Here is a 25,355-nt window from a genome sequence, read left to right on the forward strand (position 1 = left end):
AGGTTATTATGTTTTTTTAAGAAATTAAATTATAATCTAACCCCTCACTTGCTTGTTTGTGAAATAGAAATTGATATCAATCTATCAGTTTATCTATCCATCTGTTTTAGTTTGCTTTGATGTTGCTGTGATATGACACTGACCAAAACCAACTTGGGGAGGAATGGGTTAGTTTCATCCTACAGTTTACAGTCCATCATGAAGGATAGCCAAGTCAGGGACTCAAGGCAGGATCTGGAGTTAGGAACTGAAGTAAGACCCTGAAGGAAACTGCTCACTAGCTTGCTCCCCCTAACTTGCTCAATTGCCTTTCTTTTTAAAAAATATTTTATTTACTATTTCATTTTATGTGTATGAGTGTATTTCCTGCATGTATATAAGTGCACCCATGTCATGCAATGAATGAGGATGTCAGAAGAAGGTACTGGATCCTTTAGAACTGGAATTATGGATGGCTGTTAGCCACCATGTTGGTGCTAGGAACCAAACCTGGGTCCTCTGCATGAGCATCCAGTATTCTTAATGGCTGAGCCATTTCTCCAGTCCCAAGAACATTTACCTTTGATAGAACCATAATGAGATATTTACAGGTAAATATTTGTAGGATAGCCAAGTCAGGGATTCAAGGCAGGATCTGGAGGCAGGAACTGAAGTAAGACCCTGAAGGAAAGTGCTCACTAGCTTGCTCCCCCTAACTTGCTCAATTGCCTTTCTTTTTAAAAAATATTTTATTTACTATTTCATTTTATGTGTATGAGTGTATTTCCTGCATGTATATAAGTGCACCCATGTCATGCAATGAATGCTTTGGAAGTTAGAAGAGGGCACTTGATCCTTTGGAACTCGAGTTATAGACAGTTGTTAGTAACCTTGCGGGTGCTGAGATTTGAACCCTGGTCCTCTGCAAGAGCAGCCAGTGCTCTTAATTACTGAGCCATTTCTCCAGCCCTCTTCATTTTTAAAAAATATTTTGTTTATTATTATTTTTTTATGTGTATAAGTGTTATGCTTGCCTGTAGGTAAGTGCACCTGTGTTGTGCAATGTCTGCAGAGGACAGAAGAGGCTATCGGATCCCCTAGAACTGGAGTTACGGACAGTTGTTAGTTGCCATGTAGGTGCTGGGATTCAAACCTGGGTCTCCAGCCCCTAACACTACCTTATTTTTAAAAATATTTTTATTGTTGTTTTTTTTTTTTTACATTTTACATAAGAGAATTAACTCAAATTTAGATCCCTTTCCCCATCTGTATCCGCCCACACTTCCCCACCAGATTTCATGCATTTTGTCATATTCATTAAGTCCTGTCCAGTCAAGCATTTGTTCTCAGATATCCCTTGGTGCAAGTTCATCCCCTGGAGTCTAGTCAACCTATCTTGAGTCACTCCCTCACCCAGCAGTCATCAGGTGCCAATTGTTCCTCAGCTGGGGTTGGGGGCCTGTTGTCCATTTCCCTCATTCTATGCTGGGTATTCGTCTGATTAAATTGGCATGGGTCTTGTGCATGCTGCCACCATTGTTGCAGGTTCATATGAGCAAGTTCCTAGAGGTCTGAAAGCCTGTTTCCTTATGCTCATGCACCAGTCCTCGCTCTTGCAATCTTTCTGGATTTTTTGGGGGGGCGGTGTCTGTTGTGATGTTTCCCCTTTCTTCTCTAATTTTCTTCATTTGGATTTGCTCATTCTTTGTTTTGGTTAACTGGGCTAAGGGTGTGCTATCTTGTTTAACTTTCCAGAGAACCAGCTCTTAGATACATTGATTCTTTGTTTTGTTTTCTTTGTTTGTATTTCATTAATTTGCTCACTGATTTTTGTTATTTCTTCTCCTCTATCAGGTTTGGGTTTTGTATGTTCTTGCCTTTCCAGAGCCTTCAGTTGTACTGTTAGGTCATTTATATGTGCTCTTTAATGTAGGCACTTAGGGCTATAAAATTCCCTCTAAGGACTGCTTTTAAAGTGTCCCAGAGGTTTTTGTGCTGTAGTAGCATTTTCATTTAGTTCCAGGAATACCTTTCTTTCTTAATTTCTTCTTTTTCCCATTCATCATTCAGGAATGTGTTGTTTAATCTCCATGAGTTCATGTAGTTAATAGAACTTCTTTTGCTGTTGATTATAAGCTTTATTGTACTGTGTTCTGATAGAATTCATGGAATTATTTAAAAATTTTTGAATTCTCTGGGGTTTTTTTTGTGCCCCAGTCAATTTTAGAGAAACTTGCATGGGATCTGATCAGAAAGTATATTCTTTGGTGCTTGGATGGAATAGTCTGCAGATGTCTGTTAGGTCCATTTGATGTAAGATGTCATATAATTCAGTCGTTTCTGTTCATTCTTTGACCAGTTGGTCATCTGTCTTTTGGAGATTAGTGGGGTATTGAAATCACTTCCTATTACTGTGTTGGGATTAATTTGTTTTATAGTTCTATAGTACTGTTTTTATGGTGCATATATGTTCATTATTGTAATATCTTCTTGGTCAAGTGTTCCTTTGATTAAAATGAAGTGACTCTCTTTCTCTTCTGATCAGGTTTAATTTGAAGTCTCTTTTGTCAGATATTAGAATTACAATACCTGCTTGCTTCTAGTGCCATTTGCTTGGAATATTTTTTCCATCCTTTCATTGTAAGATAGTGTCTATCCTTGAAGGTGAGATGAGTTTCTTGAATACAACAAAAAGATGAATTTTCTTTCTTAATTCATTCCACTAGTCTGTGCCTTTTGACCGGGGAGCTGAAGCCATTGATATTTAGCGTTATTATAGAAAGATGTATATTGGTTACTGTCATTTTAATTGATTTGTGTTCTTGGTGCTATTTTGTGGTTCTCTAATTATACCTTCATTTGTTTTCTTTCTGTAACCTCTTGGGTATAGTCATCCCTATCTTTTGTCTTTTGTATTGCTTCAAGTATTCTCTGTAGGGTTGGTTTGGTGGACATGAATTCTTTTAGCCTATTCATGTCATGGAAAATTTTTCATTCCCCTTCAACTATAGTAGACATTTTTACTGGGTAAAATATTCTGGTTTGGCATGCACAGTCATTTAGAGCTGAGAATACTTTGGCCCAGGCTCTTCTGGCTTTTAGCTTGCATTGAAAAGTCAACAGTTATTCTAATGTGTTTTCCTTTATATATAACTTTTTTTCTCCTGCAGCTGTCAGTATCCTTCATTTGTTTTGTACATTTAATGCTTTACTATGATATGCAGAGGGGTGTTTCTGTTCTGGTTCTGTCTAATTGGTTGTGCTGGATAGTTTTAGTGTCAACTTGACACATCTGGGTTGAGGGAGCCTCAATTGGGGATTGCCTCTATTGGACTGGCCTGTGGCCATGTCTGAGGGGCATCTTCTTGATGAGTGATGTGGGAGGGCCCAGCCCACTGTGGGTGGTGCCACCCCTGGGCAGGTGGCCTGTGTTGCATAAGAAAGCAGGCTGATCAGGGGCCAGGGGAACAAGGCAGTAAGCAGCCTTCCTCCATGGGCTGTGCTTCAGCTCCTGCTTCTAGGTTCCTGCCCTGAGTTCCTATCTTGGGCTCCCTGATTAACTGCGACCTGGGAGATGTAATCTGAAATCTGAAATCTGAATAAACCCTTTCCTCCCCAAGTTGGTAGTGGTCAGAGTGTTTTGTCACAGCAATGAAGAAACAAACCAGGACGTTGGTGTTCTATGTATTTCTTGTGTCTGTAAAGGTATGTCTTTCCTTAATTTAGGCAAGTTTTCTTCTATAATCCTGTTGAAAATCTGGTCAATGTCATTGACCTGAGATTCTTCTTCTTCCTGTATGCCTGTGATGGATAGATTTGGTCTTTTCATGGAGTACCACATTTCCTGTGTATTCCATTCCTGTGTTAAAAAATAATTACAGTCTTTTCTTGAGGAGTCCAGTTCTTCAACTTTTTTGTCTAGTCTTGATATTCTGTTTTCCATTTCATTCATTCTGCTTATGAGTCTTTCTCCTCTCTTTTCAAATTGACTTACCGTGTTTTTCAGTTCCATCTTCACTTTGACTTGGGCTTTTTTCAATATTTCTATTGCTATTGTGAATTTACTTTTCAAGTTCTGAATTGTTTTCTTCTTTCATTAAGTCACAAATTTGTTTTCTTGAGCTTCTGTCACAAGTTTATGCTCATCTTCTTTGAGTTTTGTGTGTTCTTTAAGTTCTTTGATCACTTTTATGATTGTTTTTAAATTCTTTGTAATGGGGTTCCTCAGGGTAGTTCTCATGGTAGTACACTTCTGGAGGACTGGTGGGTTTTGCATTGCCATTTGGGTATATGGATGTTTTCTGTTGGTTGTGTTTTCAATAGGAAACTATTCTGCCTTTGTTTAGTTGAAGTTTGGTTCCATTTATATCACTGATGTAGCTCGATTGCTTTTTGTTTAGTTATGAAAATTTAGTTGGTATTACCTCAGGTTCTCAAGGGGAGTAGACTAACTCTGGATAGTAGGCAGGTCTGTGGCAGGCAGATCAGGAGGGGTCCAAGGGCAAGTCAGGTATAGGGACAACCCATGGAGGTCTAACAAAGCTCAAACAAAGCTGGAGAATTAAGTTAGTCTGGGTACAGGGGATCAGAACATAGTGGGCATGTCTGAACTAAGAGGGTAGTCCAGAGATCTGGTGCAGAAAGATCAGGAGGGTGCCTAAGCCCAAGGAAGAAGGGGGACCCAGTGTGGGGAGAGAATGAATCTGCTCAGGCTTCAGAGAAATTCAGATATGTTTCTTTTTTGGTATTTTTGAGACAGGGTCTCCCTGTAGCCCTGGCTGGCCTGGATTCGCTATGGAGACCAGGCTGGACTTGAATTCACAGAGATCCACCTGCCTCTGCCTCCTGAGTGCTGGGATTAAAGGCTTGTGCCACCATGCCCAGCCCAGATACCTTTCTTATGCAGCCCAGGCCCACCCTGGTACCACCTACAGTGGGCTAAGCCCTCCTATATCAATTAAGGAAATGCCTCACAGACATGCTCACACCCACAAGACCAATCTGAGGGAAGAAATTCCTCAGCTAAAGTTCCTACTTCCAGATACTCTAGTATGTGTCAAGTTGACAAAAATTAAGTAACATATACACCAACTTGTGAGAATAAGCATCTAGCTAGCGTTTGGAAGAACATGCCCAAATTTGTACTAATCATTTATCCCTTTTAGTTTTTCTGGGAGGACACAGACTGCAGACTGTCTCCTTATGTGTTATTAGACCAAGACTTTTTCTGCCATGAATTAGGCATAGGACTTCTCTGTAACCTAAATTGGGGACTCTATTAAAAGTTATATCAGGCTAGAGGTTGGAGGAAGTATTTCCTGTCTTATACACAAAGAGATAGGGGTTTCTCTTAAAAGTTTTAAAACCTACCTGCTTTCTTTGCTGCCATCTCAGCTCTCTTTTGGATCCTTCTTGGTGGTGGAGAGCTAGGACCTCAGTAGCTTTTATTTTGAAAATCTTAACATGCCACATGGAGATCTGCTCTCTTTAGCACCCTGATGTCTATGAGCACTGCCCCGGTGGAGATATGCACATGGATGACAACTTCTATCTCATCTCCTCTGCCAGATAACTGATTCATTCAAAGTCTCAAAATAAACCTTTTAACAATTTTTTTTCTGTTCTAAACTTCTGACACATTAAATACTATTGTGTATCAAAAGCATAAGAATTCTATTTTCTTAAAAAAAGGGAATTTGTGAGTAATTTAGATAAAATTCTTGTTGCTTGGCAACTCATACTTCAAACAAAACAAATAACTGGACAATGTATAATTGAAATAAGCAAGGGAGAATCTTTAATTTGACACTTGTGTTAATCTATTATTCATGACTGAACCCAATAATCTTTTTAAAAATGCTTTATTATTTTTATTTTATATGTCTGAGTGTATTGTCTGCATGCATGCAAGTGCACCTGTGTCATGCAATGCCCACAGAGGTCAGAAGAGGGTTTCAGATCACCTGGAAATGGAGTTACAGATGGTTGTAGCTGCCATGTGTGTGCTGGCACTGGAACCTGGGTCCTCTGCAAGAGAACTAACTGCTCAGCATCTCTCCAGCCCTCTAATAACCTTTAGAAAAAGTGGAGAGTAATGTTTCACCATTGGTGACTTTTTAGTAGCACATAGAATGACCCTCTCAGCCTGCTATTTCTCTCCCCAGTAATTTTCTTTGAAGTAAATTTCTCAGACTTTGTAGTTCCTATTATTTGTAGGTCAACCTAGATTCTGGTCTAAAATGAGAATCATTCTTACTTTAGCTAACCCATAAGCACTTGAAAGAGAAGATAGCTTTTTTCTCTAAAATAATGCATATCCTAAATTATGCTAGGCCCCATTAATGTTACTAGAAAAACAGATTACACAGAACATCACAGCTAGCAAAAGCCTAGCATCATAGACACATAGATTTTTAACTTGAATTTGAATCTTCGTGGATGATAAAATTGGGCAGATTTGTATTTTGTACATTTACACTTTCCATCAAGCCAAGTGACCACTCTTCCCTTGTCCCCCTGGAGCTGAAAGACAGTCTCCCAACTTTTGTCCTGACTTCATGTATCCAATGGTGAGAAACAGATTATGACTTTTTTCTGTAGGATATATATTCTGTGTCTAACTGCCCCTCACACATACACATTTATTTTCCCTTGAGAAATTTTTTCCCCTTTTCTAACAAAATAAGAGATGACAGTGAAATAGATACAAATTTGAGGTGTTTGCGGCACAATCCTACCCTCACTGAACTCACATAAAACTGTGTCTGTACCTCATAGTATCCTGGTGCCCATTTCCAGTCTTTCTGAAAGTGGTTCCCTACTTAAAGGGAACCTAGTTAAAGTACATTCCTGGGTCTTATTACCCACAGTTTCTGATTCAGAAAATTTGGGCAAGATACCAAAAATATTGCATGGCAACAGTTTATTAGGTGATGCTAATAATGACCCAAAGGCTACTCTGTGAGAGCCATGGAGTCCTAGAACACCCTGCACTTAATAAGGGAAAATGGGAAAAAGATTAATGGTAAATTATTTTTTCTTAGGTGAATTATTCTTCCCATGATTTTAATGGTGGTTAAAGTGGATTTATAATTAGAACAACAATGAACCAGCACAGAGAGTACCAAAGTTTTCCTCTTACTGGTTTAGTCTTAGAGTTTTCATATCTTAAGGCATTTCACTGAACTGGGTACCTGGCTCTAAATAAAGCACCAGCTTTTGTGCACTATAGGGGGAACCATGCAGAAAACAGGTGCTGCTGCCTTCTCTAATGCAGTGCACAAAGGCCTCTCATCATGAACACGATATTCACACAGGAACAACACGCTGAGAGATACTGCTTCTTTGATGATTAGATTTATTTTAAGAATCACTGAAGGCATGATCATTGACGTCGCTTAAAATTTCCCAGCATTAGTTTTGTCTGGCCAAATATTTTGATAAAGTGAGAATTTAGTCTAAAAGTCAAGGATTGGCAAGAAAAATGTGGTTTGTGAGACCAGACTGGGCGTTTTATCCGGTTTGGCTAGGTGCCGGAGCGACTTTCAGAGCTGCGTTAAGTTCTCTTTGAGTAACTCCTTTATCACCTGTATCGAACTAGTGCCCAAATTCTCCCCACCACCACCCCCATTTGGCAATAGCCAATAGTATGCTCTTTGAGATTTTGTCTAGATCTTTACTTTCTCACAAAAACAACCTTCATGCTCCTTTTTTAGACTCTTTATAGTCACGATTTGAAATGGCTACTCCACCCTTCCCCGTCGTACCTTACGTTTATCCAACCTCTCTCTACATAACATTCTCTGGCATAAACATTCTCTGTACATTGACTCCATTCCTTTGTTAAAATTGGGCATGTTGAATATTGAAGTTAACAATATTTGACATTTGGTATCTTATCCTTTTATTTTTTTCTCAGTGAATTTAGAGACATAACTGTGGCACATTTGTGGGTAGAGTACAATTCACCTCTTAAGCACGGTTGTAAGCTGGGGAAGTAGCTAAGTCAAGTGCTTTCCTTACAAGCATGACGACTTGTGTTTAATCCCCAGAATCCACATTTAAAAAAAAAAAATCTTTTGTGGTCACATGCACCTGCTATCCCAGTGTTAGGGACTCAGAGAGGCAGGTCTTTGGGACTTGCTGGTCAATCTAGCTTACTTGGTGAGTTAAAGACCAGTGAGAGACACTGTCTCTGGAACAAGATGGATAAGACCTGAGGAATGAGACCTGGGATTGCCATCTGGTCTCCACATGTATGCACACATATACACAAGGGCAATAACCAAAAAAATGTTTTAAATCTTGACGGGAAAATATTTTTTTAATTTCTTACTATATAAAACCCAGCAAGCACCTAATATTTGTCATGTATTTCTCTCTTAGTTACAAATATGTGTGTTTTTCTAAAAAAAGAAATGGAGATGAACATTTGGATGGTTAGAGCATAGTGGTTATTTTAATGTTTAGGTATTTTTGAGGTTTTATAATGCATATGCACTGTTTTCATAACAATCATTCTAAAGCACAAAGAAACAAAATGAAAATACAAATATGTTTACATGAAAATCATTCATATGAGGGAGAGTTTGAATTTTCTGCTTTTTTATGCCTTTTTTACACTAGTACTAAATAGAATTTGAATTTAATATCAGTGAGAATTAAACAGTATTAAATACTTAACAGTACTAAATAATAGGTATTTGCATTTAGTATCTAAGTGTATAAAATTAATGTTTAGAATTAATATTTTAAGCAATGTGTGCCAACTATGTTTACTTCCAAAAATTCCACTTTTCAGCATAAAATCTTTAGAGTTTACTATTTCCTAGTACCCAAACTGTGGTACACCTAGCCTGGAAACCAAGTCTTCACAACCTAGGACTTGTAGGTTACTGTCTTTCATTATCCACACTGCCTCTGAATGTGGTTCACATTCTGTCCTGCCTGTGATCACACTTCAGCATTCCCTAACTCTTCCTTGACTTTCCCTTTCTGCATGCTCACACTCACTTTTCTTGTAAGGCCAATGCCATTTGCTGAAGGCCTTCTATTTTCTCCTAATTCTGCCATCTTTGTACATTTCAGGTGAACTTTTTCTCCTGTTACTATTTGTGCACATGTGTCTTCTCAACTTTATTGTACATGTCTTATAGAGCACAGGAACAAAGCAGCCTCTGATAGCTGAACTGACATAATTATTCTCAAAATACATATAGTCACTCACTTGTGGAAAGAAAAGTAGATGTATGAATTCTGCTTGGTCATCTACTGGCTCCACACATTTTTACAAGTTCCTTTACCTCTCTGTAACTCATTTTTCTTCTTTGAACAGTTAAGGAAAATGGTGATTATGTAAGTGAAGACTAAATTAGGCAATTACATAAAGAACCCATTAGTAGAGTACAGATAGTCTGCTATCATGTCAAATGCAGTGGTGTAGCACTATTGTTGACCTGCCAGGGATCAGTTTGGAGGTGAGTATCATTAGGTAAAGGGGAAGCTCTGTCAACCTCACGTGGTGCTTCCTAGGCAAACACAGTCTCTGTAGTTGACCTAGATGATGAAAAGGGGAGAAAGAGAAAGTTGGACCAGATTTGCACATATCAATTCCTCTTCCTTTCTACTACACCTACTTTTAGCTGCAAAGGAGTCTGGAGGTTTTTTTTGGGGGGGTGTTTTAAAAAAATATTTTCTTTATTATTTTTATTTTATGTGTATGAGTGTATTGCCTGCATGTATGTGAGTGCACCCATGTCATGCAATGCTGCAGAGGTCAGAAGAGGGCTTCAGATTCCTCCAGAACTGGAGTTAAGGATGGTTCATAGCCTCCATGTGGGTGCTGGGACTTGAACCTGGATCCTCTGCAAGAGTAGTCAGTGCTCTTAACCACTGAGCCATCTCTCCAGGACCGAGTCTGGAGTTTTCAATCTCTACTGTGCATTGTAATGCAAGTCAGGAAGAAGTCTGTTACTAAAAGGGTATGGGAAAGAAGTAGCAATCAGAATAAAATCAGGACTCCGATCCTGAAAGAGACTGCAGTCCAAACACAACTGTGATGAATGCTCATAAAAACTCCCGAGAGACCGACTTTCTGGTAGCTATTTGATCATTTCAGTGCATGCCTTCTATCTAAAGGTGCACTGCATATACCCCTTGCTCAAATTATTTAGTCCTCTCTAAGGATTGAGTCTCTGTCTTATATAATATTTAATGTGTCTTCTACTTTTTTGCTTTATTCTTTCTCTTAGGTCAAATAAAAGAAAGCTACAATACCTGTGAACTCAATACATTTCAATTATCTACTGAAGACTCTTTAGAATGTGCAATTGAATATTAGAAATGTGATGTTTGTATGACGTTTGTTCCATACTTGATGGTAGAAGTCTCTTGAAAGCAGAGAATGTCTGTTTCAAAATCTGGCTAAGATTTTGTCCTACAATAGTCTAGATGTAATAATCCCTAAACGCTATGCAATGTCCTCTGCCAGTAACACCATAGGCTTAGTACCACATTGTCTTCTGTGTCAGTGTTATTGTCTGTCACTTGGAGGGCCATGAGGCACACGGTAAATAAAGAAGCATTCTGTATATATTCTTTACATCTTTATTAGATTTCTACAATTTTATTTTAAAACAAAATTTCATATTAACACCTACATTTAAACAGAAGGGTACATTAATTAAATGCCTTGTCCTAACTGTTATAAGCTCTGTTAGAAAAATAAACATCTCACAATATACAGTGTCAGCTTTTTAATAAATACACAAATCGGAAGTTAGTAGTCAATCAGAGTTATGTGAACAGATTCATAGTGTAGTAGGCAAAATGGTTTCATTCTCAGTCGTCCACATTATTTAAGGCAATTTTACCTTATGTATAATCCAAAGCCAGAAAGAATACAAAACATGTTCAGTAATCATTTGTTTTCTTAGAGCTATTTTATATTCAGACACTTTAAAAATACATTCTATATTAAATTTCTTTTTACAAAGGCAGTACATGTTAAGTGAAACAAAATAAGGTTATGTTATTGATAATTTAAAAACATTTCTGTTTTTGCAGAGGTTAAAAAACCTTTTTAAAGTAGCTAGTAAATGTAAAACAGTTTTACGGATATGTTAAATATACACAAAATGAACTTCTATATTAATAATGTGCAAATTTATACTTATAATTTAGAATGAAAATATTTTTACTCCATATTTTTAATAAAAATATCTATGTACCATAGTTGTTGTGCAGACTTCTTATGAAAATCACATTTGTCTGTGGGACTGTGTAAATTCAGCAAAAGTTCTTTACACAAATCACACTATTTCCATCCTTGATGATTGTTGTGTTTTTTTTTTTTTTTTTTTTATACTGATGTGTTAGACATTCTTACTGAAATTGGCTGTAAAGGACAGACACCTGATTGGGTTAGCTTACAAAGATAAATTTTTGCAAAGAAGTGTTTCAGGTAGACACAAGAGTAGTGTTTTTACTCCCAGGTAATTAAAAGCTGCCCAGAGAGTTGAACTATTGCTTCACATAATTAAAATAATTTAAGCTTGCAGCTTTATAACAGTCATTACATGGGCTTAAGGGGAAAGTTATCAGAGCCCAGGAAAACATCAAAAGAGCAGAAAGGATAAGAAAGAAAGTTGGAAGACAGGAAAGGTGGCTATCCACTTCCGAAAGACTGATTGATTGTATTATACTATGCTCCACCGTTGACATAAGACATACCAAATGCTGTAAAATCTGACTATGATGGTTTCATGTAATATTTTCCAGTTATTTACAAGTGAGATGATTATATAAAAGGATCCCCTGGAAAGGACTGGAAAGTCTAAAGATCCTTTAATGAAAGCTTGAGGAACCTACCTACTCTCATGAGTTAGGTCTGCTGAAGTCACTGCCGTTTGCATAAAACATAAACAAGAGCCTGAAAGAGCATTTGTCACTTAGAGATACACAAGATCTCAGCTGATAGTCAGTTAGGCTCCTCACTGAGTGGTAGATGGCTCAGTTATACTAAGAGTTGGCTTCACATGTTATAACATAATTCACAAACATTTAAAAGAAAAGGAATATTTTTGTACCTGTGAATGTTTAATTAAATCGAATGAGTGTAGTTTTTACTTAGATGCTATTTTAAACACTGTACCTAAGATGAAAATTTCAACAGACATCACAGTTTGGGAAATGCTAAATTGAAAAAGTGAGTGTCCTAGAATCAATGAGGCACCCCGTGGACATGTCAATTCAGGTATGAATAGCTAATTTGCTATGCAGGAATTAGGAAAGATGGAAAGGCAATGGTTTGAAAGAAAAATAGTTCTATATTCCTTTTAAAAAGCTTGCATAGCATGAAATGAGGTTCTTAGGGCCAAAACATATAAGGAGAGTTGTAAATTAAGTATTAAGAGTAAAGAAAAAACAATACACACATGATTGAACTTCCAAGTGACTTTTGCTACTTTACAAAAATATAGTTTTAAATGCTTTTATTATGACTTTTATTTTATGTGTATAAGTGTATTGCCTGCATGTATATAAGTGTACCCATGCCATGAAATGCCCACAGAGGTCAGAAGAGGAGATCAGATTCCCTTGGAACTGGAGTTACGGATGGTTGGTAGTAGCCATGTGGAGGCTGGGATGAGAACTTCAGCCCTCTGTAAAATCAGTCAGTGCTCTTAACTGCTGAGCCATCTCTCCAGCCTCCAAAATATGGTTTAAACCCTTCAAAATGGAAAGAAGGCTAAACAATTGTGAAAATTAAAAATTCTTAGTTTTCAATGGAACTGCCTTTATTCAAATAAGTGTTAAAATCAGTAAGAGATCTTTGGAAATGAAGAACTAATTACATCACTAAATTCTATTAGTTTTCAAAATTAGGCTTACTGGACTTAAAGGTTTTAGGCAAACTTTATGCAAAAGTGGATGAAAAACACAGGAGCTAGGAAGGGAAGGAAAAGCCATTGAGCCTAACCTAGTCTACTAGGTACCAGAAGCAATAGAACTCTGTGGAGAAAAGTATTCAGAGTCTATCATAAGGCAGTTCAGTGTCTCATGGATGCATTTTGGTACACACAGAAATATCTTCAGTGGAGATCAAGCAACTATTGAAAATATTCGAGATTCATTCTTTGATTAAGTATTGTACTGGATACATCCACAATTTTAATTTTTTGAATTTTGAAAAATTTGCCTCCGGAAATGTCTAGACTTTTTTTGTTGCTGTTATTTTCATTAACCTATGCTCAACTGAATATTTGGAACATAATCAGACTTTTAGTGAAATTTTAAGCCTTCCAGAGAATGTCTAGAGTTTAATAAATAGTAGAAAAATTTTAAAAAGTTCATCAAATGTCTATAAATACAGGTGTACTGCAGTGTAACAATGTCTCAGAAGAAATAAGTTGCATGCAGTTACTTTTGTAGTGTGTATATGGAATATTTCTTAATCATTACATACTTTAGGGCATAAAAATGCTGCCATACCAAATGTATTCATATTCTTAATTTTGTTAACAGTTTAAAATTCCATTAATTACATTTAATATCACTGACTCTCAAAAGATTTCTCTGATTATAGTACTTGAAACTAAGCTCTGCACACATAAATTATTTAATCTAAAAATACCCTGTTCCCCTTATCTTTTATTCATTCTTACTAGTCAAATTTTAATTTTCACAAACTATTAAACAGAAAAACATGAATTATTCAAGTAAAATGTTAAGTCCTACAATCTTTAAGAATTAGCTCTTTAAATTTAAAAAAAAAAGGGAAAGAAAAGAAATCACAAGATATTCCACATATAATTGCATATTATCACCCAGCACTGAATCTCCAGCAAGGACATTTGTCTTTTCCTGTGGTAACAGCCTTGGTCTATCTTAAAGTTAGTGCAATCTAGTAAGGGCCTACAAAAGCATAAATCTTGTTTTTCAGGGATTTCATTTTATTATGCTTTTGCTTATTCTATGTGGAAATCGATCTATTGTTCGTAAACACTGTAATGTTCACTTTTAAGTTGTCAGCATTTAATTAATAGATATCTTCCACTTTTTTCCTTTGGGGACTGTCGAGCACCCATTTATTTATGCATTTATGAAAGGATATTCTGTTATAGGAAACAAAATACAGTTTTCACATTACCTTTAGTGACCCCAGTTTTCTTAACATAAGGGAGCCACAGTATAGCGTATGTCAAAGCTGCCCATCCTCACTGGGGAACAACAAGACTTAAGGTCTTTATCATCATCACTGCCTGCGAATGACTGCTAAAAGAGTTGTCATGCTTTCTAGCTCCAGAATAACTTGCATGCTTTCCAGTCTTTAGGGTGGAATACAAGACGAAGATTAGTTTTCATCAAATTGCAAAAATCTAGACCATTCAAGTGCTGGAAAGAGGCAATTCTGGGAGATATTTCTTTAGCTAAATTCCTGTTGTCACAGGCAAAACACTGTGTAGTACACAGGGCAGCTGGAAGTTAGAACTCAAGGCCTTCAAGCGTCAAGGCTTCAAGGTGAACAGTGGCCAGCTCTAGGAGGTGCTTGATTTTACAACAGCTGCTATGTGAAGGGCTTCCCCTGTAGTTTGCCATACTGCAGTCTCTTATCAGAAGGTGATTAATGGAAAAGACTGTTTGATACAATTCCATTTAAAGTACCTATTCTTCTTTGCTTTGAGATATTCTCATGCAAATATACTTATGACTTCAGTAAAATATATTTAAAAAAGACTTGCCAATTGGATGTTTTAAAGATTTAAGAGGTAGCATATTATGCAATGAACAGTGGCCTGTAATTGGAAGGCAAAAATCTTTTCTAATGCTGCCACTGCATCTTTTTGTGTGGTCTTTGTGTGTGTTGGGTGTGTGTGTGTGTATGTAATCATATAAATGTTTTTTCAGGCCTCACTCTCTAGCCAAAATGGAGAATTAGCTTATTTCCAAGATATCACCCACCCTCCTTTAATTTTATACTTTTCTGAATTCTTATGAGTAGGGTTGGGATGATTGAGAGGAAGCATGCCCTTGGACTGCAGGGGAGGGCAAAAAGAATAAAGCTTTTCATTTGAAAAATGTTGCTACTTGGAGTAAAATATCTAAGAGAACCCACTCAGAAAATAGGGTATTTTTCTTTGAGACAGAGTTTGTAAATACCTTGTGGATTTCAGTTTACAGATCAGACCAACCAAAAGGTGAAACAATCCATCCAGTTAACAGGTAAGAAAACAAGAAACTACATCTTCAAACAAAGAAGGTTTAGATGATACTTTACAGTGACAGTTATTAACATTCAGCTTTTAAAACCAGTATTCTAATAAAGTGACATTGTCTTATAGGATTTTATGGCAGTAGTAACTTAGCACTTATTTAATCCAGTCATCTGTGACATATAAAAAACTTATTCCATAAAGAAGAAAAAACAAAAAAGGAAGGTTAAAAGAAGAAAATGTTTGAGTTAATAATATACATTTCATAAAGAGAAGGAAACAGAAACTCACATGCATCAAATCATATAGTTTCAAAAACAATATCCCTTAGGATTAAGGTTTTATCTGCTTGCCTCCTGCAGGAGAGAAACACTAACCATTTATTCAGTTGGTTGTGCACATCTAGACAATGCCGATTGTTGACAAGCTTGGCAATTTATGTAACTCCTGGATGGTTTTCATTGGCAGATTCTGTGCTGGGATGACTGCACAGTGGTCAGGACACAATACTAACCTGTCTCATAGCATTGTGTCTCTCTGGGAAGCACAGGGATGGCAGGTACCTGTAAAGTGTAATCAGTGCTCTTCAGATGATCTACATTCTACGCTGATCTAAATAAGTTATATATTACAGTAAAGTGCTACAATGACACTAGTCTCCAACAGTAGTAAGACACATTGTTCTCTGAAAACTTCAGCAGCTGGGTGAGTCACATGATGGTGAGGATGCTTGCCCATTTCCAGGAGAGTATACAGCCAGAAATTGGCATGGTTTTCAGTAATTTTGTCTCCTCCTGTGACTTTTCAATTTATACTTTCTAGGAGCAAATCTGTAAAAAATCCAGTTTCTCACAAAGTATTTTTAAAAATCTTTCTTTAGAAGTTGCACCTGAAGGGCTCGTGAGCATTTAATTTGCTGATATCCATTTTTATTTCTTCAGGCTTCTCACGTCGGTAGGTCACCACTCTTGTGCAAACACTTTGCAAAATCAGTTTATCCTTGAGGGAGAAGAAATATTATTATTAGTTAAGGACCTCAATATTATGATGAGTCAATGGCATGCTGACAGTCATCTTCTTTTAGAATTCACTGACCTTTTTGGAGGCAGACATTCTGTAATCTGATGAGGACTTGATTTTGTTACTATTCCATTGCAGTATCACCTGTCTGATGATAAGGACTTTAAGCAATCCAATCAAGAATGTAACTATAAATATGATGAAAAATATTCTCAAATAGCTTGGGCCAGATAAACATTCTGCAAGAAAGCAAACAAATCAGTGGGTTGAAGAATTAGAGTGAGTAAATCAAAAGATTCTGGCAAATAAATGATGTTTACATCTCTTTTAATAGAACCAGATATATTTACAAGTCTGTATTTCCAAAACATGGGGCTGACATTACTGTTGACTCAAAACAGTAAACTCTCTAATATTTATTGTACATTTATTATTAAAATATTCTCAGCAGAAAACCATGTTTTGGAAAAAACCCATGATTAAATATTTGATGACATTCTTTCTTTGTAGTTTGATATGTTCAAATCTCTTACCTAAATGAAATTTTGTTTATGTCAGTAAAAGGGACAGTCTCTGTGGTGTGTACTATTGAGCACTAAGCAGAAAGCATTATTTAAAAAAATATTGAGCAGCTCTGGGGATGAGCATGTGTTCTTCTGTTATGTTTTCTCCTCATTTTTTGCACAGCAGTAATGGAAAATAAACATCTGCAGAAGCTAAAATCAGTGCCACTCTAATAGATGAATAAATATTTCCTCTGTGTCTAAGTGTAAGATTTCATTATTATTACACATAGTGTCTCTGGGAAGTAGCAGTGTCCTATTTGGGACAATACACAAATCTCTTGTCTCACTGTTTACTAATTAACTTTCTACTAATCTAGTCTGCTTGCCTCCACATTTCATTATGTGTTCTTCCAAGAACAAACAATTTCTAACTGGAGAAAGAAAAGCTGTTAAGGGAGATCTCTGTTTTAGCACCGGACCTCTGACAAAACTCTCAGTGGAAAATCTGCAAGCTCTGTTGTTGTCAAGAGGTATTACCCTAATCTCCGAAGAACATGGTTGCATAACAGCGGGTATTCCACAGAACTCACCAGCTGCCCCAGATTCATAAAATTTCTTCCTGGACTAAAGGGGCATGCATTTCTCCACCCATTCTACAGACTTCAGGAACCTTGTCTTAATGATGAAGTTGTCCTTGAGAGAGGATCTGCCAAGGCCTAGAGCAGACTGATTTGGGCCTGAACTTCTGGTGATAACCTAGTACACCTCTTGAACAAGGCAAGGACTCAGCGATGGGACAAGGGGTCCTCTCCAGCTCAGGCGATTTAATAGAGCCCAATTTCTCTTTTCAGTGATAAGGGACCTTGAAAAGGTAAAAAGCACACCCAGTGCTAGTCACTGGAATGGAAACATCAGAAACCAGTACAAAACCTCCTTGTTAAGAATCTCATGGAGACAGAACACATAATGTGTTCAAAGGAGGTGCTGTTTGATCTTCCACAGCATCCTTCAAGTTAATGACACTCGTGGCTTTTGTCCTGACAGACTGTGATGCCCGCTGGCTGACTTAGGCTACTCTATCAGCTAAGGCTGATCCTCAGAGGGGGCATGTGACTTGATCCCACTTCCTGGCTTTTTGCCTGTTGGGAGCTTGGCCAGAGAGACTGAAAGAAGACCCTGTAAGTGTGATTGAGTGGACAGATAATAGAGGTGCCTCACAAATGCCCTTTCCCAATCCTTGCACAATACTTGTCAAGAGGAAGAGAGCCCTGTAGCTACTGATACACTTTAGAAATATTGCTAATAGGTCAGCCAGAGGACCTTTTGAGGGCTGAAATCTGCAGATTTTTTTTACATGTTGTTATGGATGGTCAAACATTTGCCCCTGGCCTATGCTTTTCTTAGCTGAGGTCAGGCTAGGTCTTTTTCTAAGGAGCTTTAAGGGTTTCCTATTCGTAACAACACTTAAGTCAGAGTAGTGTTTACTTAACATAATACATGACATGTTGATAGTAGGGGATCTCTTTATTAGAAAGGCACTTGGCTTCAGGAGGGACTGCTGCAGCCCCAGCTGGCAGCACATGGGACTCTTTTCTGAGCCAAATTCATTGTGGGCTCAGATCAGTGTGGATGGGAGTGAGAAGAGGGAAACCAAGATGTAGAGGGTATTTCCTCTTCTCTCCTTTCTCTAGAAGCTGGGCTTTTCCATTCAGGTTGGAGAAGAGATTTGACATATAGTAGATGCAACAAGAGAGTTTTCAGTGAAGCTCTGATCTCAAGCCAAAGCTCTGCTTCATGGGTGATTCTGCACCTTAAACCCATGCAACTTGGGATTCTGATGCTTTGGGCGGAGAGGTTCCAATAAACTTTTGTTTAAATAACAGGTTTTGAACATGGTTCTCACATGCCGTTCCTGTTTATGTGTCATCTTAACAAAATACTTCTGGTGTGTTCACTGCCTCATTTAATGTCATGCAACCTTCTGAGGTTGGTCCTACACTCTATTTTACGGCTGAAGAAACAGGCTGAGGGAAATTTGCAGAAGGGCTGATAGTTCTTAACTTCTGTTTTAGACTGAGGTCTTCAGCATAAAAGCTCCATCCCCTTTCCCTAGTGCCACATTTAGAATCATGCTCTTTTGAGCTATAGCTTTTACTTCTCTTTCCTTTTTTCCCCCTTTTTTGCAGACAGGTTCTCATGTAGCTCAGACCTTGAACTTCTGCGTAGCTAAGGCTGACCTTGAACTTCTGATCCTCCTGCATCACCTCTGAAGTGCTGGCATACACCACTGTGGCTGGTTTTATGCAATGCTGGGGACTGAACTAGGGCTTCATGCATGCTAGGCAAGCACTTATCTACAGTGGTACATTCCCAAGACCCTAAGCTGTATTTCTATCAGGATGAAGACTAGAGAGGAATGAACCTTTTGAAGTTATGTTATACCACAAAACAGGTGATCACTTAAAATCTCAAGGCTTTGCCTGAAACATGAGAGTAAATGGTGGTAGATAAGTGGAAGTCAGGAAAAATATGTGCCCTCGACTTGGAGTGAAATGAGTCTACATGAGGAACCTATATTTTTGGCTCTTAGAAGCCCTTCTAGATAATTCATTTGGGTGCTCCTCTGTGGAGGTAGGCAGCACAGAAACAGAACTGTAAGGATGTGATGTCTATTCTAACAACTCATGCATACTGTAACCCTTGGGAGATTTAAAAGTAAATCACCAACTCATGCAATTAGATACATGAATAAGTATGATTTTTGTTTTTCTGGGGTTTTTTTTTGTATATCTGTGGGAGACCAATAAAGTTATTTGAAACAGTAAACCAGTAGTTCCTAATGAAGCCACCACTCCTTTGTGTCTGAGATGAATGGTGAGTGGCAGGCCCTTCAGCAGCACGAGCTTCCACTTACTCCTCAGAGCACCATTACAAAGCTCTGCTTTACCTGATGCTTGCTCCAAACGATGTTGTTCCATGACAGCACAGGAGGCTTTACATTTGTCAAGTACAGCTTGAGACAGATTGTGAGGGTGAAGGCACTGCATACAATTCCTGTGAGGGGAATTTGAAAAGGTTACTTATTTTAAAAATGCAACACACTGATATTTTCTGTGAGAAAAAAAATAACAATGAATAGACATTTCAAATTTTGATTGTGCCCATCGGAAATAACTTCAACAGCAGAACCTGGTAGCCCAGACCTGTAATTCCAGTTACTCGGAAGGTTCAAGCAGGAGGATTACAAGTTCTAGGACTGCCTAGGCTACAGAGTAAATTCAAGGCCAGCCTGGACAACTTTGTGAGACACTATCTGAAAAGAGAAAAATTGAAAAATGTTAAGGCCTGGGGATGTTGCTTAGTAGTAGAGCATTTTCCCAGTAAATGTGAGGCCCCAAGATTCAATCTAGTACCGAATAAATAAATAAACGAATAGCTAGAACTCTACTATTATGTTGAAATTTTACATTTAGAAATGGTTTGAATAATTCACTATACATAATTCTAAAATTCTCACTTGAGTTATTACCTGAGAAAGTACATGTTTTAAAAATTTAAATAAGCCGAACTGGAAGCATGGTGATATTTACATCAATGCTCTTTGAGAAAGTCTCCAATTGCTATTGGAAAATATATTTAACAGAAAATAATAATACCACCTTCACGTAACATGGCCTTCCATTTATATGTCACTGTAGTGCTTCATGGTAATGAATTCTTTATGTCAAAAATATTGAAATCAGAATGCAGTCACAATGGTTCACATATACTCTCTGATGGCCATACACATAGTGAAAAATTTTGTAAATTTTGATTTAATTGATTAAATTTTAAATCAATTCATTCACAAACCATAACATAATTATTAGCCTTATTTATTAAATAGAGGAAAAGATAATTTTTAAAAGAATTTTTTACTATTTTATTTATTATTTTTATGTGTATGTGTGTATTGCCTGCATGTAGGTAAGCACACTCATGTTGTGCAATGCCACGGAGGTCAGAAGAGGCTGTCAGATCCCCTGGAATTGGAGTTACGGACAGTTTGGTTTTTAGCCTCCATGTGGATGCTGGGTGGGTGCTGGGATTCAAACCCGGGTCTTCTGCAAGAACAGCCAGTGTTCTTAACCGCTGAGCCATCTCTCCAGCCCCGGAAAAGATAATTTTAATAATGTAATATATCACAACTAGCTAGCAGGCAGCCAATAAGAAAATTATTTAAAAAATCCAAAGGAGTGAATTTAGATTATTCTGATTCACCTATAGCTACCTACTGGGCATAGACTGGAATTATAGTAGCCTAAATCTTAAAATTCCCCACTCAATTTTTTTTCCTATGATAGTAATTATGTATTCAAGAATTACTAAGACGAATGAAGGCAAAACACAGTCATCTGGAAGAACTGCCTTGCTGCCAGAGCCAGTCTCATACCAGTTTTCGCTGCAGGCTGGATGACAGGCGGGGCAGTGCTCACAGAGGCGTCCAATGGTCCTGGGGTCAGTGCACTCACACCTGCCACACACACATGTGCCTCTTCCGCTGCACACCTGGCCTTTGGAATTGACACAATGCTGGGCTGATGCTGATGGGCACTGGCACCGATCTCCTTCCCAGCCACTGAAGCACTGGCATCTTCCCCCTTCACACTCTCCATGTCCTGCAACAAAGACATATCAGAGTCGAGATTACCTGGACCATAGACTTGGGTAGGTTTCTCTTCTGGTCTCCATGGAAACACTAACATTCAAGGAAACAGCATTGGTTTCTGCTTATTGGACATAACAGTGCCAGGATTTAGGAGTGGCTATTTAAAAAGCTATTCTCTTACAGATAATTTCTCACTGTTAACATACTATGAAGGAAGCCCTACTTCAGTGACTGTCCAATTGCTTTGATGACATTGTACATTGAAGTTTTTAAATGAAAAACAAACAAGAAACTACAAAGGCTGACATCATGTAGTCTTACTTGAAACAAGCAAAGATCATTTGATCAATAGCTTCCATAATCTATCCTTCTCACTGCTGCTAAGGACCCCCAAAAGTTTGCAGGATGATGGGGTTAGCCTTCTAGTGCTTCTGTGATGTTCCCGCCGTGTTTAAAGATGTCTTCGGAGAAGATGAAATAATACCCTCATGTCCTTCAAACATCCTTCAGGAGTTTAGCAGGGGAGGCTGAATCTGGCTAGGAGCTGTGATTAGTTGGTAAATGGGAAAGAGAAAGGAAGATGGTGTGTGTTGTAGGGGATTGCATGGGAGTAAGAGGAAGGGCATTTATGCAGGCAAGTAATTTGAGAAAATATTGGTGATACATCATTAAATGGATTTTAGCCTTTAGAAAGTATCCAAAATTTTAGTCTATAGGAAGTATTTAAAGTGCCAGTCTCAATATGAAGTAGAAATCTTCAAAATGAGGCACATTTTACAAGGTTTTATATATTTCTCAAGCTTATTTGACTACAGACTAAACAGCCTTCTTTTCCTCCCCTCCTCCCTTTCTTTCTCTTTCTCCCTCTTCCCTCCTTCCTTCTTTCTATTTCCTCCCTCTTTTCTTTACTCCCCCCCGACCCCGATCTTATTACTGAGTACCTCACAGGTTAATAGCCCCATAGAGCCTACTGCTGGATCAGCTCAATTTGCTAAGTGTAAAATTAATAAGGTCCAGGCTAACAAATGGCTGCCAGAGCCTGTTCCCCTGTGTACTTTGCATGCTGAATCCTGGCCAGCTGTCCTGTGAACATGTGCTTTCACTCGAAAGGGAGAGCAGTAGAAAAGCTGCATGTCCGACCTACAGTTTGTACTCACAGACTGCAATTTAAAGCAGATTTTCCTGTGTGGGGGTGTGTGGGGGTGGGGGGCATCACAGCCATACAGACAGGGTCAGTATATGAACTTTTGAGATTTTAGTGCAGAACCTTGAATTCTCAATATACCTGAAACTGCTTTGAGAAGCAATTATGTTGACTGATGTTAGAAACTTTGTTCTTTTCTTCCTTGTAAAATAATATTACTTTTCCCTATAAAATATAATAGATGACTGATGGTTCATTCTGAAGTCATCTATAATTCAACCTATCCACATTCCTAGTTACAGATGAATGAACATCGGGAACATAAAACATTCTATGTATGTAATAGAGTAAAAAGACAATTTGCAATAGCATATTTAGGTAATATAGGCCAAACCTTCAGCTTACCCAAGAATAGAAAATTAATTTTTATAGGTTTAATGAACTATTTCCATTTGTCAATAATTTAACTCATATTTATTTATTAATACACAAATGCATAAAAGCCATTTTGTGTTATGTGAACTTACACTGTCATGGGAAAACTATCAAGGAACTCAAATGACAGATAGCCTAATTTATTTTAAACAATATTTTGTTTTAATTTTCAAATGCTGCATACATTTTTGGGACTGTAACCAGTAGGTGGCAGTGAACTGAATTAGTAAAAAAAAAAAAAAATCTTGATATTTCTATTTTATTACATTTCTTTGCAAAATTTGGTCTGTGTGTGGTCATAAAGATGAACCTTCTAGATTACTTAACAGTACAATATGTTCATGCAGACCACTGTATTTTGTGAATTCTGTTGCTAGTGGTTTTCTAAAAACAGACTTGGTGGGGTCTGAATGACTGCAAACTTACAATACCGTCTACAATGATGCATTAAGAATTTTCCAGTGAGTGAAATTATATTTTTATAGCTAACTTCCTCTCATCCTGACAGAAATAAACTACCCCCAGCAAGCTGGAGGGGTTGACCCCTTGCCAGATGAATCAGACCCTTATAGAAGAATACCGTTATTCTCTTAGGGAACGTGTCAGCCATCAGTCATTTCCTTCTCATTCCAATATCAAGGGCTACATGAGATTAGTATTTAATTTTAGGCTTTCATTTTAAAGCATATCTACTATGCTTAAGCTAAAAATATAAATATGTTGGTGCCGTGACCTAACTTCACAGACTTTGAGACTTCGAATTTTGAATTTGGGTTGAGTGGCAGCAATCTGTCGCATTTGATTCAAAGATACACAAATGTACATCCTGATATAATTGTGATTCATCTATTGCTTTGTACATTGTACTTACCAGCACACAGACTTCCATGGTGATATGGGCAAGAAAAGTCATCCTTTTCACAGTATTTTCCATATACTTTTCCAAGCTTAGTTTTGTGACATGAGCACTTCCCGCAGATGCAAACACCTCGCCCACTGCAGACAGGCTGATCCTCCTGAGACTTGCAAGTATCAGATGGAAACTGATCCTCGTCAAAATGACATTTACCATCGTCACACTGTGGACACTTGGAATCCATGGAAGTGTCAGCCACACACCGTCCTTTCAGTGCTCTGTGCTCCCCACACTGACAGCTGCAGCTTCTGTCTATATGAATTTTAGCGGTTTCATTGAAACCAATAGGCTTGATTATTGCATAGTTTTTTCCTTTTGTGACATCACAATTTGTCATCATAACTGTTACATTGAAAAGAACCTAAATTTAAGAGGGAAAAGGAAATATATTTATATCCCATGATATATTTACTGGCAATACAGTATCTGTTAATAATATTTGAGTCAATAGTAAACATCTTAGAGACATTAACAATATTTACAAAACGTGCATGCAATCTTTCATATGTAGATGCAGAATCTCATTTTAATGTCAATCATTTCCTAATTGAAGAATTAGAATGAAAGGAAACAGTGATTGTTAATGGCCTGTAAATCACTGTGAAATCAGATATTCGAAGTATCTATATCACTTTGGATAACTCATCTCTTAGAAAATTGGATAAAGAATGTGTCACTTCTGGATTCTGCCCCTGAAATATGCAGTTATTCAACATGTGGCACTAGGGACATATAAACCCAAGTGACAGGTTCAGAACCCTGAGATGTTCAAATGGACACTTTTTACTTATTTTTTGTTATTTTCTAGAGTCCCAAGTAAAGTTCCATAGTTGAATTTCAGCACACGCAGGTTGCTTCTGATGTCACTCAAGGGAAGGGAACTTAGCATAGCACTTACTCTCAAATTTTAAGACCTCAACACAGAGTTACTCTGTTGACTCAGTGAATCAGGCCAGAACTAAAGACCAGGCTGGCAAGAATTGGTTTCTTTCCTAAGACAATAGTTTCTTTGCCCTGACTATTCCATTTGTCTAATTCTTTACTTTTGCATAACATGATTGATTTAATAACTCTATTTGTTGACCCTTATCATCTTCAGGTGCTTTGGCCAATAAGAAAGTTTATACACACCTAACACTTATATGTGTGTATATTTTTCATGTTGGACAGAAATTTATTACAACTTGGCTTTCTGACTGGGAACTATAACCATGATATAAAAGATCTAAACTTAGGCTTATATAAGCACTTGGAATTTAAATCAGTTTCGTCACATTAAAATCAGTACAGTTGGCATTGGTCTTGTAATTGAATTGTTTTTCTCTTCAAGAATGTTAAGGATCCACAGATGTGTAGAATGATGGTCATTGCTATTCCTAATAACAGAGAACAACTTGAGGCTTTTTAAATTAAGAGGTCACCTGCCTATTTCCAGACGTCAAACTGTTTATACTACTTGGTTGAAAGTGAAGGGAAAAGGGGCCATAGGAATGGA

The 25,355-nt window shown here is 37.6% G+C and overlaps 1 protein-coding gene across 2 annotated transcripts in view; it reads right to left on the bottom strand.

Moving 5' to 3' along the window:
- Positions 1–10,570: 10,570 nt before the first annotated feature.
- Positions 10,571–25,355, bottom strand: part of Itgb8 (integrin subunit beta 8) — an 87,747-nt gene continuing 72,962 nt past the window's right edge. For both annotated transcript variants that reach the window (XM_029563256.1, XM_008832591.2), the window contains exons 10-14: positions 23,816–24,221; positions 21,150–21,375; positions 19,665–19,771; positions 16,287–16,450; positions 10,571–16,190 (exon numbers count right to left, since the gene is read on the bottom strand). In XM_029563256.1, the coding sequence (XP_029419116.1) occupies positions 16,068–16,190; positions 16,287–16,450; positions 19,665–19,771; positions 21,150–21,375; positions 23,816–24,221 (1,026 nt within the window). In that variant the 3' untranslated portion in view covers positions 10,571–16,067. The remainder of the gene's footprint in view (positions 16,191–16,286; positions 16,451–19,664; positions 19,772–21,149; positions 21,376–23,815; positions 24,222–25,355) is intronic.

Source organism: Nannospalax galili, unplaced genomic scaffold, assembly GCF_000622305.1.
Source record: "Nannospalax galili isolate Female #2095 unplaced genomic scaffold, S.galili_v1.0 scaffold450, whole genome shotgun sequence".
Taxonomy (NCBI): Eukaryota; Metazoa; Chordata; class Mammalia; order Rodentia; family Spalacidae; genus Nannospalax; species Nannospalax galili.